Genomic DNA, 19,651 nt, shown 5'->3' on the forward strand with positions numbered 1-19,651 from the left:
TACCCTCTTCGGATTATTCTCTGTTCCCAGACTTGAAAAAATGGCTCGGTGGTAAAGATATGGTGACGGCAGTTAATGACTATTTTGAGGAGCTTGACGATTCTTATTATGGTAGCGAACTTATTGAACATCGTTGAGAAAAGTGTATGGAGCTAAAAGGTGATTAAGCTGGAAAATAAATATATTTTTTTCCAAAATATTTGTGTTTTATTTGTTGGACCAAGCTACTTCTAGGACCATCCTCGTACGACTGGATTAAATATCGTATGCATTCTCATTGTAAAACTGAAATTCAATCTTGCCCACAAAACTACATATGGGAATTATTATTATATATCTATCAGACAACCACAATCTAATCTAATCTCTATATATACAGAAATAAACAGACATCTTATTCTATATGTGCTGTATAACAATAATTTTAGTATTTGTCGGCTTCACCGATTGTCAATAAGGATATTTACGAATCCAAATTTATGTTTAAAGTAATGGGGGTAAGTTGAAAGACTATGCAATATTTAACATTACATATATTGTAACTGTTTTATTGAATACGACGCATGATGTTTCAATGGAATTATTTGTAATATGATTATATTTATTGTGAGAGCTATTGTAAAATCGATAGTTGTATCAATAATATTGTGTGAAGAGTGCAATTCATCATTTATCTATTAAAGTTAACTGTTTCTTCTAGCACTGAAATTATTCAAGACGTCATATTTTAACACATTCTAATTCATATAGCTATTATTGTATTAAATTATTATAGATTGTTGAAATTTATTAAGAACGAAAATTACGTTAAACCGTTTATAGCCATAAAGCTTTAGAAACTCTCCGAAAAGCAGTTTGTTTAGTCAAGTCTTCATTTGCTCCTTTCTTTTAAGTCCAAATCACACTACCTTACTAAATCCATCACAATATCAGCCCTGTAGGGAAAATTTTGTGCTATGCCAGAACGCAACCTAAAATATTCATCCCACTTGAATGATGTTCCCATCCCATTCACAATCAGAAGAAATCTCTTCATCTCTCTAATGTTTAGAATTTATTATAGCTTTTATAGCTTATCAAAAACTAAAGCTTGTCTCAATAAGCTAGAAATATTGTCGTGAAAGATTAGGTACCTTCAAGTTTTATTTTACTAGAACAACTATTATACTACAACATCTATCTAACGACAATTATCTATTAAATATTTATCGTTAGTGTTGTTTCAATGAGAGCGTAAGATTTCAGTGTTCAATGAAACATGAAACACTGCACATATCATATGATAATAATGTAGTTATGCTTCATTATTCCATTAATTTTTTCTGTACTAATTGATTTGATCCATTTGATCGACTTTTTATTTCAATATTTGTGGAGTTTTTCCAATTAACACCGTTACTAATCAAACTGCATCTACTATTCATCTATAGTTTTGAAAAATAGTCTAGTAATCGCAAAAAATTACATATTTTCAAGTGAAGACAGATACCTTGCACATTGGAAACGAGATTTGACTAAAAATACATTTCAAAAATTTATCAATTTACACTGCGTATTAATTAACATAATCCCGCTTTGAATAATATACTAGACAGTTATTAGGGAATCATCGGAATGGCCATTTTATTAAAGCAGACTTTACTTGCTATTAGTTTTGGTGAAGTCGACGTTAAAAATAAAGTGATCGGAACATGGTTGCATTCGACACATAGTTGGTATTTCTAACCTGAAATTTCGTCTTTTTTATAAAGGGGTGTTACGGGGATTAACTATAGGGTTATAAAATACGATTTTCTTTAAAAACGCAATATCATTCTTGTAGCGAAAACAAAATCTTTTGTATTTGGACATCGTATACAAATAAAAAATGAGAAAAAAAAAAACTAAACCACACAGCAAACACCGGAAATTTGGTCATGTATTAAAACCAATATTCTTTTATCTTCATTTCTAAAAACACATGAGTCATATAGGCAACTAGTCATCGAGCAAAAAAAAAAGCCGATTTTAACATAGGTCATACCTTCTTTTATTAAAAGACGGCACTTATTAAGAGCACTTTATTAATGAGGCCTTGTGCGCATGCGTCACAAATAAAATCGATTTTATTAAAATTACAGTTCCGATAATTACGAATGCCTAACTATATAATTCCCATAGTTTCAGATATGCAGTCTATCAGGAAATTGTATAAGTCAATTATGGTCTGGTAGAAATAAAAGATTATGGAGCGGGGGCGGCGTGCTATTATTTTTCTTGATGTTAACAAGCATGCAACTGAATTTTATATGGTGGTCTACATATCATCAACAACTACCCAAATCAAGCCCAAATATTACTTTTTCTGCCTTCGGTATGGAATTATCAGTACAAACGACCAAATCGGTTAATACTAACAACACGTCCGACATTTTCTATATTAACCAAAAGATAACACAGTACAACAGAGAACAAATAATCCACAATCAAGAAAATTTTGAAACCCTACGAACAGATTCTGTTATTTTAGTGATACAAGTACATAACAGGATTTCTTACCTGCGTTATTTAATTGGTAGTTTGGCTAAATCTTCGAATATTTCTCAAGCTCTCCTGATATTTTCTCATGATTACTACGAAGAAGAAATAAATGACTTGATCAAGAGCATTAATTTTTGTAAAGTTATGCAAATATTTTATCCTTACTCTATACAAACTCATCCCAACGAATTTCCAGGAAGTGATCCCAACGATTGCCCCAGAGACATAAGTTCAGAGGTGTAAGTAAGTATATTGATATAATTTTAAATTTTGGATTTCAAAGTTCTGTTTATATCAGTATTCAGTGATAGGATTGAGTATTACACTCTCCGTGTAAACTCGTATATTGAGACCGAATATTAACAAGACAAAAATAGACACTTTTGGCTCCCCGCCTATCTCACTAAATCTTTTTCGATCTGTGGCAGTCACCATGTATAAACCGGTTGTCCCCCACGTCGTTTTGTAGACGTGGTGGACACATAGACTCTTTCTCGTACCATTTTTCGGCACAAGTTTCCCAAGATTAGTAGTTTCTAAGAAACCTCACATAAAAAAATCTTATGGGGTAATATCTGGTGATCTTGACGGCCAGTGTATGGACCTACGATGTCTAATCAATCATTCAGGAAAAACAATATTTGGTTTAACTGTTAAACTGTTTAAATTTCAGTCCTTAGTTATTGAACCTAAAAGACAATTACATTCTTTCAACTCAAAACAATTTTTTTCTTGGAAAATTGTATACAGACACGAAACAACTTGGGATTTTCTTTAAACAAGAATCTGACAATATGACGTTGAACATGGTCAATAAAAATATGGTGCTCCACTATGAGGTTAGTTATATTTTCGCTATATTCGGTTCATCTGTCTGTATTACATTTCTAATAGAATCATAAATAGATTCACAACGAATTGTGTATTCACCTGCCTCAAAAGGTTTTGAGTAAACACCAGAAGAGACTGGCCAAATACGCGGATTTCGCAATTGAGAGTAAACAGATGAGGCATAGCAAAAATGTGGAAATAGTCCCAGATATTATGTGAGCAACCGACGTCGTGCCTAAGACCGACATCATCACCAAATTTGGATTACCAAAAACACTTTCGCCGATTTCCGGAAGGCTGTAGCCTGTAATATTGAATATTTTGAAGTTGAACGTGGCCAATAAAAAAATGATGCTCCATAATGAGGTTAGTTGTATTTTCGGTACATTCAATTTATTTCTCTGAATTACATTTCTGCTAGAATCATGAACAAATTCACAACGAACTGCGTATTCAACTGCGTCGAAAATCTAATCGTAAATTGAAATTGCATGAGATAACTGAGGCCATAAAAATACCGAAAGGCAGTGTGTTTACAATTATGCTTGAACATTTGTTCATGAGAAAGAGCTTACTCACAGACGTATTGATGATTCAGAGCAGTGTTTGGCCATGTTCACACGTAATAAATCAGATTTTTTGCATCGATATGTGACAATGGATGAAACATGGATCCATCACCTCACTCCCGAATTAAAACGATCATCATCTGAATGGACTGCAGCCAAGGGAACACGTCCGAAGGATCCAAAGGCACAACAATCAGCTGGGAAGGTTGTGGTTTCAGTATTTTGGGATGCGCAGGATATATTGTTCATAAACTGTCTCCAAAAAGGAGAGATAATTAATAGCGAATACTACATAGAGTTGTTGGATCATTTGAATGCAAAAACAAGAAAAAACTGCCTCAACGATGGTTAAATTGAACGAATTATATGTGTTAGTTAGTTATACGACTTAATGAGTGATTTTTTATCATTTAGATGTTAATTAAAAATAATGGTTTCGTTATATTTGTGACAGCTTCAGCAGAAATCATAATTTCTCATATTTGTCTCCTAAATTTGAAATACTTTCAAGCAATTACTTTTCACTCAATGGAATGAAGTGACAATAATAGATTTGTGACCATAGTTTCCATTTTTTGACATTATTTATAACGAAAAATAATAAGTCCGCGCACGTATGATTAGTCAGAAAATAGTCCATATTGTGTGTTAAACAATCATAATGAAATTATAATTTTTTAGACAAATCAGTAGTTGCAATTAACTTTGAAATTTCACATCACCTTCTTTGCTATTTGAAATTGGAATTTACGATGGGTTACCTACAGAGGGTTGATCAGAATATCAAAACTTTTACCGTTAGATACTAAAAGTTTAAAAATCGACACGTTAGAGTATTTTCTTTGGACGATCTAACACTGGGGGCGAGATTCTAACCTCTCCTTGTATCCTATCGAATTAAAATATTTGTTAGAAATTATTCTAAAAACATCCCTTTTTGTTTGCTCTGATTAACTCTGCAATCACTATTATATAATATTTCCTATCTCTGATAACAAAATCTCTTTATTTGTAAATGGATCTTCTGACGAACCAAATAAATAGCTGAATAAATAAAGGTAAATTAACAGTGATGAAAGTTTTCAACAAATCTGATTCGAATTTGTAATAATAATAACCTTAAATTATTTGAATCTCGCACCGCAAAAGAATAATAAAATTTCTTGCACAGAGTGCAAAGATTTGATCTTGCTTAACAAATTATCTACATACATAAATTATGATAACCTATGAGAGAACGGAGGCTTTATATCTGATACATTGAAAAAATGTGATATGAAAATTGAAACACCAGAGACCTAGAGGTCATGATTATAATCTTTTACAAGGAATTGATCACGTATTTTCCAATCAATATAACATAAACATAACAATAAATATTTATGTCTCCAAAGTTCTTTATCTATTTTCTTTTTAGAATAATTTCAACAGTCTCCGTAAAGAGTTTCAAAAACACATTTTTTGTATTTCCATTTCCATTAAAAATCCTTGATATTCCTACGAAATAATCTAAAAAATAACCTCTTTATTTGTTCTTTATTTGTTAATATATAATAATTGTTAGAAAGTGTTGTTGTAGAGCCATTGTCTTGAACTGTAACAACGCTTTGAATCCCGATATATACGGCCATTATCGTGAAGCTAAGTTCACTCAAACTAAACACCATTGGTGGTGGAAAGCTAATAGGGTTTTCAATGAACTCGAAGTGACTAAAAATCATGAAGGACTTGTTGTTTTTCTTGAGGAAGACCATTATGTTGCCGAAGACTTCATTCATGTATTAAAATTAATGGAGAGGAGCAGAAAAGCAAATTGTGCAAACTGTAACATACTCTCCTTGGGAACGTATTCCAGGATAGTAAATTATAAAAAATACTCAGATAAGGTAAGAGACAACATGAAGTATTCTCATATGATGAATTGAGTTCTATGGTCAAACAAGAGAGAAAATGTTTTTGCTAGTACTACTCAAATACTTGGAGATTATTTCCAATATTCAATCTTATTATCTTCCGTTTTATCTTCCAGTTAATACACTATTGGATTAGTTTAAGCCAAGTTCAAGAAATTGTCAATTTCAAATAGATAAATAAAGAATTTAATAGATTATAATAAACAGTAACAAATGATGCGTGTAAACGTAAAACTCTCCTTGTCTATCTTAGACAAAATTGAGTGAATCGAGATAAAGTTTCGAATGGCTGTTTTGATAAATATAATTAGGGCAATGGAAAAACATAATTTCTTATCAGCAAAAACTGAATCAGGTGCTATTGAAGGTCATCGTCATTTATGAAAATTTAAACATTCAATGAATTCTGCAAACTTTGAAATAAATGTTAATCAGATAGTGCCATATCAAGGCTGTATGGGGGATGTGGCATAATTTTCCAGCCAAACTCTTATATTTTCACACGACTTGCTAAATATGTATGAGGCCTTTCATAATTGTGGTGGAACACTAAACCTCCGATTTGAAAATTCTGGCCTTTTTTTGTTGCTTCATCCAGTTCAATTTCATCAATTCTTGGAAGTAATGGTCAGAATTTATCCTTTGGTTCCTTGGAACCAGCTTCAAAACACAACATTTGTGTTATCCTACAAAATTGACAGAGTGAGCTTTTTTGTTGTTTTCTGCTTGTGATATTTCATGGTGTTTTCTCCTAGATCGTTTTCGAACTATGTCAATGTACAGGATCCATTTTTCACCACCAGTGAAAAAAGGGTCGATTTCATTTCGTTTAAGGTGCATATCTCAAATGTTGATTGTTTGTAAGAGAACCAAATATCAAGCTTCTTAACTAGCCTAAGACATTTTAATTGTTCTTAAATTGTTGGGTACGTTACATGTAGCCTCGTCACAACCTTGCGAACATTTATATGACGATTCCCTTCAATTATAAGTTTGATTTGATCATCATCAACTTCAGTAGAACGTTGCTCATCTTTGAAGGAAAAATCTCTAGAACGGAATTTTTTAAACCAATTCTGATACGTGCATTCTGTTGAGTAATGAGTACTATAAACTTGTAAACATGTGTCTTTGTGAGCCGTAAAATATGCCAAAAATGTTCATTTCTGCAATCCCTTTAAAATTAATCCACAACTAATGGCTTTAATAAAAAATCATGCACTACTTGCTGCTGAAGTTGCGTCAATGTGACCAATTTCACGTGACAAAGCACTAATATAAGTTATTTAAAAAATAAACAAGGCTCTCAATCGGTAAAAAGCGAAAGTACTCAGTTGCCAATCTTATATATGTAATATAAAAGGGTAAAAAACTTTTAAGTGTGGACACGAAGTTTTCCAATATCAACATGAATAAGGCAAGTTTTGAAACAGAAAATATTGCCATTGTTACAAAAAATAGAACTTTATTCTAAGCCAACAATATTAATATTCAACTTAAGTTTCTTCTGTCTCCAATAAAATATATTCAGCCGTTAGTTCTATAGATGTATCACTTGCCTTCAAAGGTATAACTGCTGAAACTATAGAGAAAATTAACTTTTCTGATTTTTGCTATTCAGAACCAAAATATCCCGTTTTCAACCTTTATTTCGTTTAGAGTAACTTCTTCTTGGATTATGTTAATCAAAAAGGTTTAAAGTTATTTTTTTCTATTTTTAAAACGGCTATTGACTTTATCTGAATTGTGGGCACGTAATTTCCAGTCCATCTCTGTATTTTCCGAATTCTACATGAGTATATTCTAGAATCTGTAATATTAAGCTCCTTTCTTACGCATTCATAAAAAACTATGAAGTACGAATGGAAATGGAATGATTCTATTATCGATTAATTTTTTTATTTAGTGAGTTTACTCAATAACGTAACTTGCTAACATTTCTATTATGTGCCGATAACATCTTCTATCTCTCTAAACTCAATCTATATGCCGTCCATTACCAATTGGTTAACTTATTTCATTATAACGCGCCGGTTATCACAGTTTTTGGCTTTCCAGAAAGCTCGTCTTGTGTCAAGCTGAAATTAGCTGCCCGGTCTTGAATGATGGTGCAGAGTCTCTCAAAAACAGATATTTTCAGAAAAATATTCACTGATATGATTGTCAAATAAAAGCTAAAGGTCTAAAGTGGTTGAAAATTTAATGAGAATCTATCAAAGCATGCGCAAATATACTTCGCAAAATACATAATAACAACAGGTTGTTATCGTAAACTTTTCAGATAACCCTATATTTGGAAACTGTACTTCTACACGTGGATTGTTTCCAAAATCTTCGAATCACTGCCGAATAAAACGAATAAATATTATATTAGGAGGACTTATAAAAATAAATGTAGTTCAATAAAACTAAATATTAATATGAAAAAAGCGTCGGGCGCTGGATGTATGAGAAATATGGAACAAAGCCCCCACGCTTTTTCACAATAATACCAATATTTTTCTTTCATTATTATTTTAAGCTTATTTGGAAAAGATATTTTCAACAATTTCCTTTGGTTTTCCTCAGAGCGTTTTATTTGATCTAAAATTATTTTTCACTTTTGAGCTTCATATATTATGAAAGCGTGCTTTTTTTTAAACTATATTTATTCTCTACTTTTTAGTTCGATTTGTCGAAAAAAATTTTTCTAGTCATTAGTATTGTAAATTACCAGCAGAGGGTTCACGGATGTAAAATTCATCTCGAACAACATAATCAAATTTAAGGTGTTAAATTCTAAAGTAATACTGTTAGGTATTATAGTAAATCTCCAACAGAGGGCAGACAGGTGTAAAATTCGTTTCAATGCAAAAAAATTTGCATTAACAAATTAAAAAAAAAATATCGAGAAAAAAAATTTTTGTTATAGCGTGAACGGGATTTGTACTCACGATTGTCGAATCCGGAGGTTGACATCTTAGCCCCTTCGGCTAACTAACGCAATTGAAGTGGTAGGATATACTAACAGTAAGAAGCCACAAAATAGAGTTCCAAACAATCAAATAAGCTCATAAAAACACATACAGGTGAAGTTAATATAAGCGTATCAATGTCTACGGAATTATGTTGAAAATACTCATAAAGAGTGGAGATTTATATCGTAAAACAACCTAATAGAAAACTCTGACAACAACCCATCTTTAATAAACTGATTCTATTTATCAAAGGGATTACCCAGCAACCCCTATAAGCACCATTGTAGCAGGGAAATGATTATATCGGCTAGTAGTATTCGCATGGTTTATGACGCAGTTGTGGTAAAATATTGACTCAAATTTAAGACGTATCGGGAAAATTACTGGAATGAAATAGGGATGTGCTAAATGTAGACGAATTTGGCTCGTAGTTTATCTATATCTAGATTAAACACATGTTAGGTTAGATTCATATAATTGCCACTACTTGTTGAAACGTGCACGAAACCAGACGAATTTTGTTATTAAGATATTCGGATTTGAAGCTGCCATTTCATCTACGAAAAATATGTATTAATAAAATTGCCACGTGGGTTTTTATTTTTTTGATAAAAACAAATCATTTTGGGGCGAATGTTGGCTCATGACTTTTTTATCCGTATTGATAATGTCGTCAAGCGTATTGATACTTCGATACTTCCCAAAATAGCATTTTAAAATTTGAGCATGACGATAGTAGTGATAGTCTACAGAATTTTCAGCAGTAAATCGAAGTAGTTTTGCCGAAATTTCAGAAAGTTCATTTGAAAACAACAGAAAACTATAAGATATTAATTCCCCTCCCAAAAATGTAATCCTACTGCCGTTTCACGAGTGATTTTGGATAAATAAAAAGAAGCTATCAGTGTAATTCACAGGAAGAAAAAATAATTCTATTATTAAACCATGAGTTATGGAGGGTAGAGATAAGGAGAACCATCTCTGTACTACAGAAAGTGTCCATCAAATTCTTTACGTTAGGGAGGCGCTACTATCACGTGAGTGTAAATTTTAAATAAATCGCTAGAAATTTAAAAATAAGGACAGAGAAAGAAAGAAGTGATAATTGAAACTTTCTTTTTAGAAATTCACAAGAATTAATGAACATTCAGCGTTATCACAAAGTAGCTTTTCTAGGTTATATTTACAAAATTATTTTGTGAATAGTTTAGATTTTGTATACCAATATTTAATTAACGACTCTAGTCATTTAAAATTTTTTAACACTGCATATTTCACTCTACCTAAAATAACTAAGTTCATATGATATCTCGTGCAACAGGAGCGCCATTCTGGTCAAATTTCGAATTATAATTTACCGTCTACAAGCGGATAGTTTTTAAGCTAAGCCCCCATATGAGATGATCCTCCTTACCTCTATCCTCCATACCATGAGTATTTTGGATGATCTGAATTTTTTTATAAGAAGCTAGATACTAAAGAGATCGATGGTATATTCAATATATTCAATGAAAATAGATAGCGAAAGGTTATTTTGACTAATCAGTATGTGTTAGTAAGTGGACTGTAATTATTGAAACGAAATGAAATGACTGATTCACTATATTACTAAATATTAGAATTGTACAAATTGATACACGTTTACTCTACGAACTGAAAAACGAGTCTCGTCTCTCAACCGTTCTCAACGCAAATCTTACACTTTTTTTGTCTGTAAGCTGCAGCGCCGAGAGCAGGGGGCTGTATTCGGCTAGCACCACGCTCGCAGCGGTGCCAGATCTGGCTAAATTAAGATTTTACTGAATGTTATGGAATTTTAGGTATAAACTCAGAACAGTATGAAATAATGACCGTAATATGATGCTATTTGCTTATATGTCATATAATCGGGTTCCAACATTACCTACAACATTATTGGTTTATTGATTTTATGATGGGAAACACTACAGTCACACAAACTATTAAGGGATGGGTTACAGGTTTTGTTTTCAGAAGAATACTCCAATCATCCTAAAAAAAACTCAAACACGACAAAGCTTCAGTACATTCATCCAATGATTGAATGTCTAAATAAAAAATCTCCAAAAGCAGAATCTAAAACCATATTGATTAATTAAATTCAAGGGTTGAAGTTCACTTAAACAATACCTACCCTTAAAACCTTACAAGCGAGGAATGAAAATATGAAAGCATTGTGATTCAATAATAGGGTACAAATATGAAAAATATAAAAATAAAATATGAAAAAAATATATAGAGGAAATGCTTAATTTGTCTTATACCTTTAAAAAAGCCAATTTGGAAAGACTACTGAATTTAGACTATCATCTTTCGAATGAAAAACGTGATCGTAGGTGATGTCTTAATTGCGCGGAAAACAAAAGAACAAAACGATTAACCACCTTTTGTTCCAGTGCATTGTAGTTTTGTGAGGTATTATGACCCTCCATATTATAGAAAAGAAATGAACAGTGTCTTAACATCATATTATCACAATTATCATTCATAGAAGAAACAAATTGACGCAAAAAATTTGAAGATTGATATCATTTAGTTTGCTTTACCTTTTGGTTGAATACACGGTACTATAGTATTATTGAGTCAAGACAAGGAGAAACTAAAATGTTTAATTAAATTATATGAATTTTGAGTATTCTCATCGTTTATATACAAGCTTAATATATCAAATCAGAGTTTTTTAGGTTGAAACGTTGCCATGGATAAGTAGTAAACACAACATGGGCTTAGTTCTCAACAAATCAACATGGATGGATATTGTGAAATGTACTGACTATTTCTGTACTTATGATGATTATAATTGGGACTGGTCATTACAATATATATCTAAAACATGCTTGAAAGAGAAACTTTATGTTATGGTACCTTTCGCTCCCAGGATATTTCACACTGGGGAATGGTAAGAATTATCTTTTACATACATAAAACCCAATTAAATGAACATGTATCACCACAGTAAAACTAAATATACCCTTCCGTATTGATCAGCAGACTACCCATGTTTCAATTGATTCTTAAATATATTGTAATTATATTAGACAGAGCAAAATGGTGTCCACTTTGCTATTCGCAGCGATCTCGTTGCGCGTCCGCAACGAATTCGCTGCGCGTGTGCGCTTTGAAGACGTTCGCAATCCGCTAGTATGATAAGGCTCTAAATTCTTCTTCTTTCTCTAGATATGATCCAAATATATTAGTTTACGTTAAGTGATTATATAACAGCATCTTTTTCTGTGCTTATAAGAGAGCGATTAAGGTTAGACTGGTTTTTCAATGGAAAAGTTACTTCACTGTAAGAAGTATCTCCCACTAACTATATTTTTTTATACATCTGCAAAATTAACTTATAGAAGTTCTACAAAATAAAAAATGTTATGTCATTAGCTCTTCATTTGTGGTAAACCGCTTTCTACCAAAGCATGTTTTCAATTTTAGGATTAAAGTGGCAAGTGCTTTGTTATTTCGAAACAAAACTGATCAACGTATTACCAATAAAAATTACATCTTTGGAATGTCAAAGAACAGCAAATGGTTTTCTGCATTATTTTCATTGTATTTTTGTTTCTTGGATACAATAGTGTACAGAAATTTCATTTACTGTGACCTATTTAGGAACAATTTCAATTGCAGTACGTTTGAAAGTATTCTAACATTTTTTTGATCTTTTATGTAAATAACAGTCCTGGACAATCACCCGTATCTATATGGCCAATTTCTAAAGTAAAGAAAAACCATTTCATGAGAAGAAGCACTTTCGAGATAACATTTAGGTAATTTTTTCTGGGTTTCTTCATTTGTTTACCCCCCACCTTCTTACATCTCAGTACCTCTCCTTTTTGTATTCAACCAATTATTTGTAAAGACAAATTTGATGCCCCCAATATAGACAAAAACGGTATTCAAGTGAAGAGAATGTAGTAATTAGGTCAGTTAGATATTTACATGATTAAAAATATAACAATTATTATCACCAGAATCGTTTTACATTTCTGGAGAATAGAAAGGAATATAGGTGCAATTAAACTACGATATTTATCTCAAATATAGAAAGACTTTATACTAGAAATGAGTTCAAAGTGTACCGTTACTCTTCAAACAAGTTTTAGAACGTATCTGGTTGTTAGATCATGTTAGATCATGCAATTTCGTATTTAACCATTACTGGTACTTCTTTTTTAATAAAAAAAATGATGTGGGAAATACGATCATGATTCATAATTTTTCCCATGGTGTTCTACATGCTAAAACTCCACTCTCAGAGTGTTGTGCGTTGACAGAAATAATTCTTATGCTTACTATCGAAAACTAATTACCTGACAATTTTTCGAGACATATCAATATACAAAAATATTTGAATGGTATGTTAATTATTTCATGATAAACCAAATTTCATTTCAATGGATTTGCAGATTCGTAAGCATGCTTCTCCAATTTCAGAAAGTTCGTTGCAGGGCTATCCACTGAAGAACGCGGAGCACTACCTTTACCTACCTACTCCACGTTCAGAATTAGTTAAATGTTCAATATTTTACAACGCAAAAAAATGCACAATCACTTTGTAACAATTTTTTTGACAATAAAGCATTTCTCTCTCTCTTTCAACACTATTATAATAATATTATTTTTTACATTTCAGCGGTCTTCATCACTCTAATAACAATTGTGAGTCCACTAAGGTCTTATCAAGGATACAACGCATTTTAGACTTTGCCAAAAGTTATATGTATCCTAATAACTTGACAATAAAACAGAGAATTGGGAAGAATACACCAATAAGAGCGAATGGAGGTTGGGGCGATAAAAGGGATCACAAATTATGTATAATGATGACGAGCCAACAGGAAAATCATAGTATGTTTGTACTGAAATAATAAATTATTATATTGTTTGGTTCAAGTCTCATGATATGTAACATACTTTTATATCCTTTGGTAATTTATTACGTACAAGTTAACTTACTTTTTATAATATGTAATTGGATCAGTTTTTATTTATTCCAAATATGATTGTGATAATTAACAAGGAATGGGTTATTTTATCAAAATGTGTGTATGTTACAGGAAAGTAGATTGGCCAGTTACCGTGTAAATTCTACTCTTCCTGGTTATTTAAGTAAAAGTTGATTGAATGCGAGCACTGATAAATTTTAATAAATAATTACCTACAAGTTGCAATTGATTTCTTCACCAAAAAGTATAATTGTACTATAACTTGAATATTTATTTTTTTATTGCAAGAAAACGATTTACCTCCTTGTTTTGATATTATAATATAATCCCAGAAAGAGTTACAATCTCTTGTGTGTAATTTAACTTACCGATGTTAGGAACCATTGGAATCTGTTAGTCATTTAGTTGAAGGATCCAATAATGTTTCATATTTTTACCGTCCTTTAATGTATCCTCTCGGATTATCAAATTTCTGTCTTATATTAATGTGATTGTGAAGAGTAATAAATTCAGCTACTTAAATTGAAGCTATATTGTATTCATTAAGTTTTATAGTACACGATTTTAATGGGGATCCACATCATAGATGATTGATACCGGGTGTCCTTTGGAGCTCCATTAAGGTATCAAATTACGTACTTTATTTGCATTGTTGTGACTCGAACGATTTACTCATATATAATTATAACCTTTCATACAATAGGATTTTTCAGTATTTAAGAGCGGTCTTAATATTCTGGAGTTCGTTCGAGTATGGTCGTGGGATTATTTAAACCTTGTTTAACTACTTATTTTATTATTTGATCAATTATTTACTTAAGTAGCTTTGATATTTTAATACAACGAATATAATCAACCATCATTGGTTAGCTCGAAGATATAATACACTTCTAACTTAACCTGTCCTAATTTTGTGCAATCTTGGTTTTTGTTTTAGTTTCATAATATATAGAGTTTATTTCAATAATATCTGGTTAAGATTATTGACTTCAAAGAGAAATCAATTCTTCCCAAAAATCTACTTTTCCTAAGTTTGAATTTCTGGAACTGTTGGTGATAATCATACTGAACACACTGTTTACCCAATACCACACCAACACTCACAATTACACTGTCTGACCTGCGATAACATGGTTATCGAGTGTTGGTGTAGTCAGTAGTGGTACTAGTAGACAAAATTTTCGGTATCAACTATTTCTGTGATATTTACCAAACAAGTAAAGAACCTCAAAATATTTAATTGTATTTTAATAACCTATAAAATAACATTGGCGAAAAATTAAGATAAATGGCATTGCACAAATAGAAGAGGAGGATGAAAATCAAAAAATGAAAAATTTTTTTTAATAAACAAACTATTTGGAAGGCCAGGAAAATATAGAAAAGTAGGTTGGTACATTCTTGGCATAATTGGTTTTTAACAATGATTTCAATAATATATATTGATGATGACAAAGTATCTTGTGAACATATATTATGTACAGAAATGTGAAGGAAGTTGGTCATATAGGAACTATAACGTTCTAATAATTAGCTAAAAATCCACTATATAGTAAAGTTAAGAAAGCTAAGAAGTTAATGAACAAAATATTAACATAAAGCGACGAGATTTTAAATGCTTTTTATCTCCATGCTGTTGAACTCATTGTATACATCAAACACTCAGAATTTATGGTATTACTATATTCACTTACTCTTTTTTTTTTATTATTTTTGATAATTTCAACTCAATAGCATATTTTTTATATATAGCATGGCTACTTATTAGAAAGTAATTCTCTTTCAACTTTGTCATTAAGGCCAATAATCAAATCCTTCTTAAAGACAAATTCCATCAAGATTCACGTTGAAAAAAATTATTTTTCTTATTTTAGTATATTTTAAATGAAGTGTGGTCCTATAAACTTGTTTAACATAATTTATTCATTCCCCTTTTTTCTTTGTTGAGACTATGGGTTGATCGTAAGAAAATTGACTTCTTAGTCACTTTCTAATAAGATTGTACCAACCAAAGGATTGTGAGTGATCCATTGAGCTATTGAAGCTATTTTACATTTAAAATCTCATTTGTGAAAGACTTGAATGAATTATTTTACAAAAAAGATTTGACAGACTTGAGCCAGCGATTATTTCACTTCGAAGCAAAAATCTAACTACGCGACACTCAACGCATTCTTATTATAAATTGTTGAGTGCAAAATGCAAAACATTTGGAAGTGAGTAGAAGTCGTGAAAGTAATGCTGTGATATAAAAAAGTGTTACATATGTTATAGTTTATAGGCCCTTAAAGTTGTCAAATCATAACTTTTATTTAAGTATATTTTCTAAATTATAAATTCGAACATTTGAAGCTCTGATGAATAATTACGTATGTTCATGTAGTATGTTTGACGGAATAAATAATTCTACACTACTATCTGAAGGCAAAGGGCGGCTCGTGTCCAATGGTTAACAATCCGAAACTTTTACAGGGACCACCTGTACAAGCTAAAGATAGCAAAAATGAATTTTTCAACAAAAGTACTCGTTGTTAAAGTGATAAAATTTATGGATTAGGAGATATGTAGATTTTTGTATCGTTGTACTTGCCAAGGATCGTTCGCAATAAGATATTCTGAAGAAATTTTATCGAGTTAAACAAAGATTACATTTTTTTGAAAAAATCGATATAAGAATTCATTGATGCTATCTTTAGATTAGGTAGTCCATGTAAAAGTTACGGATTGTGAACCATTGTGCATGAGCCGCCTCTGGCCTTCAGATAGTAGTGTAGAATTATTTATTCCGTCAAACACATTACTTGTATATACGTAATGAACCGTTAAAAATTCATAATGTTCTAATGTATAATTTACAAAATAAACTTAAATGTAACTTCTAATGTCGCAACTTTAAAGGCATATAACTCATAAACTAGGGGTCGTATGAGAAAATTTTGTTTGTCACAGCTATACATTCACTACTCACTCAGGAATTTTTTGCATTAAGTCCCGGAAAACCCATAAATAAAATTCCAAAATTTCATTCAAAAGTCTTTCCACTTTCTTATTGAGTCATGTATTGTCATGAAAAGCCAGAAAGTATGCAAAACTTCATGCCAATAAGGTGAATAAAAATTATTGAAATGGAATTACAAAATTCCATTCCAATAAACAAACTATTATAATAGAGTACGTTAAATAAAGTGTAATAAAAACATAAAAAGTTCTGATAATTAACGATGTATAAGCTTATAAAATTGAAAATAACAAATAGAAAATGACAAACTGTTATCATTTTTTTAACTATACATTTTGTAACGTTAACAACCGTCGAAACTAATTTAGAAGGTGTTCCAACAAAAATTGAATCCCTAGAATCATAGAAAGCATCAGTTTTTTTATTAGTGTTAACACAAAAAACATAATTTTTTCTATTCTTTCTAATTTATAATTCTTTCTATTTTATAAAATTTCTACCTCATTTTTCTAGTCTTTTACTACCACTGTTCTAAAATCTCCTCTTGCCTCCTTCAACCATTGTTTTCCCACCCTTTCCACTTTTAAGTGCTTGGTTTACCTGAATATCTGTCATTCTACCTACCTAAGTCTCTACCATTTCTCTGTATGCTTTAAGTACATGGGTTATACTTAAGTGATTATACAATTCTAAAAGATCTTTCTTTCTTCTTCTCCTTCAATCCCACTATAAATCTTTCCCAGCATTTTACTTTCCCATATTGCTAGTTTATTTTGTTTCATTTTGTTCAATGTCCAGGTTTCACATGCGTATGTAACTATGGATCTATTATTGTTCGGTACCTTGTTGTTTCAACTGTTCGTAGTACATCTTTCGATTTCAACTTTGGAAATATAATTCTTACTACCTTTTGCAATACTTTTTTCTTTTTCCCTTCCTTTCCTTTCTTTATTTGTGAATGTTGACTCCCAAATATTTGATTTGTTCCACTTTTTCTATTCTCTAGCTACCAATTCAATTTAAACTAATATCGACTGTCGCATTATCTTTTATTAGCATATTCTATGTTCTTGTAAATCATGAGGCCATATTCCATTGCTTTATCTTTAAGTAGCTTAAAAACAAACAGTTTTTTCCTGGATATTGGACATGAGTATCATATCGTGCCCGTGACATTGATGTTTATTTCTATATATTAAAAGACTTTTTACTACGTCCGTTATAATATTCACGTTTTTTTTTCATTCATTAGCATTCATGAAGAATGTAATTTCTGAATCGGTAGAAAGCATGAAAAAAGTACCGTAATGGTTCATTTTTTCACGCTTTTGTGTTCAAAAAAGTGCTGTAACGTGTCATTTTTTAACGCTATTATAAAATTGTTTTATTAAAACAGTGGACTGTGAACGCTTTCATGATATTCGTTCAAGAAAATCCGTTTTTTATCTAATTAAATGGAGTGTATGTAGTATTATTATTAATGATGGAGAGTGATAGTGAATAAAGTTTAAGCTGCACACCAGGAAGATGCTGAATCGGCAGCTACAACGACTATGAATCTTCTCAATGAGAAATCCAGAGAACAGTATTTAAAGAACGAGTGTTGCTACTAGCTTATTTGGAAACTGAATCTAAAATGTGGAAGTCTTCAGCACTTTGGTCGACTTATTCAAAACTGACGATCATTATCTCATGCATGAGGTATGACAAGCAAAAAATTTTAATGCAAGCTTAGATATTATTTGTAACATCCTTCAGGTTGCTTCAATATTCGGAATTGCGGGAGCTCTGCGAAGGGAGGAATTATATAAAATGAGGTGTAACGATAATAATACTGGAAATGTTTTAATTATCTCGGTACCTGATACAAAAACTCATGTTCAACGTCGATTTACTGTTACTGGTGAAATATCTAACAATAGATTGGTAAACATTTATAGAAAGTATCAAAACCAACGACCCACAAATGTCAAAACAGATCATTTCTTTTTGCAGTATAGAAATGGAAAATGCAAAACCCAAATTGTATGTATTAATATCTTTTCAAAAATTCCCTCGTTTATCGCAACATATTTGAATTTACCTAATTCAAAAAACTACATTGGGCATACATTTTGACGCTCTTCGGCGTCTCTATTAGTGTATTACGGTTGTGATATAATTCAACTAAAGAAGCACGGTGGTTGGAAATTCAACACAGTTGCGGAGGATTACGTAGACGACTCAATACAAAACAAAATGGATTCCGCAGTGAAAATTTTAACGGGAACAACTAGTTCGACTTCAAGCAATATTATAAATGTTCACGATGCTACCAACAATCTAATAAGTAATCTAATACAATTATAGACAATGCTATTTCTTTGAACTCGTAAAATGGTGCCAATTCAAATACCGATTGTAATGTAACTTCTCTTCACTTCACATTAATAATGCTCACAGTTGTACTTTTAATATTACTATTATAAAATAAAAATTGATAAAAGCTTTGTTGAATTTTTTTGAGTCCACGAACGTAGAAAAAATTTTGTAAGAAACTCGTGATTAAAGTAACTTTTTTCACTCGTAGCAATTGTCAAACCGTCCTACTCTTGAAAAAAAGTATTACTTTACTCAGTTGTTGCATAAATAACCATTCTTACATTTGAAAATACCTCCACTGACAGTAATCTGCATTCTGTCCCAATTCTCTGTCGCAACCTTGCAAAATCTGTACAAAAATGGTTGGTTAAAAAACAAATTCAAATAATTGGTTCCATTGAGACTGTATCTACAAATAATAGTTCATAAAATGATAATTCCATAGAATACCAAACCATACATTTGAATTTTCAAATTTTTCACTCTATAAATAAATGATGATCAATTTCATTCTAATAAAAACAATTATGTATCAACTCTATCATTCACTCGTCGCAAAGAGTATTATTCAAAG

The 19,651-nt window shown here is 31.3% G+C and overlaps 2 protein-coding genes across 2 annotated transcripts in view; one reads left to right on the top strand and one right to left on the bottom strand.

Annotated features, from left to right (window-relative positions):
- The window catches only part of LOC130448642 (uncharacterized), a 61,669-nt gene that overhangs the window by 24,739 nt on the left and 17,279 nt on the right, over positions 1-19,651 (bottom strand). The gene's annotated exons all lie outside the window — the stretch shown is intronic.
- Positions 408-13,975, top strand: LOC130448640 (alpha-1,6-mannosyl-glycoprotein 2-beta-N-acetylglucosaminyltransferase-like). The gene is made up of 5 exons (XM_056786089.1): positions 408-497; positions 2,161-2,759; positions 5,500-5,806; positions 11,493-11,707; positions 13,445-13,975. Exons 1-5 carry the CDS (start codon positions 480-482, stop codon positions 13,677-13,679), a joined length of 1,374 nt encoding a protein of 457 aa, XP_056642067.1. The 5' UTR covers positions 408-479; the 3' UTR covers positions 13,680-13,975.

This window comes from Diorhabda sublineata, chromosome 9, assembly GCF_026230105.1.
Source record: "Diorhabda sublineata isolate icDioSubl1.1 chromosome 9, icDioSubl1.1, whole genome shotgun sequence".
Lineage (NCBI taxonomy): Eukaryota > Metazoa > Arthropoda > Insecta > Coleoptera > Chrysomelidae > Diorhabda > Diorhabda sublineata.

Excerpts from the sequence above, each read along its gene's own strand:
- LOC130448640 (XM_056786089.1), top strand. Across the intron at positions 5,807-11,492 it reads ATAAAAAATACTCAGATAAG|GTTGAAACGTTGCCATGGAT; the intron begins GTAAGAGACAAC and ends AGAGTTTTTTAG. Across the intron at positions 11,708-13,444 it reads ATATTTCACACTGGGGAATG|CGGTCTTCATCACTCTAATA; the intron begins GTAAGAATTATC and ends TTTACATTTCAG.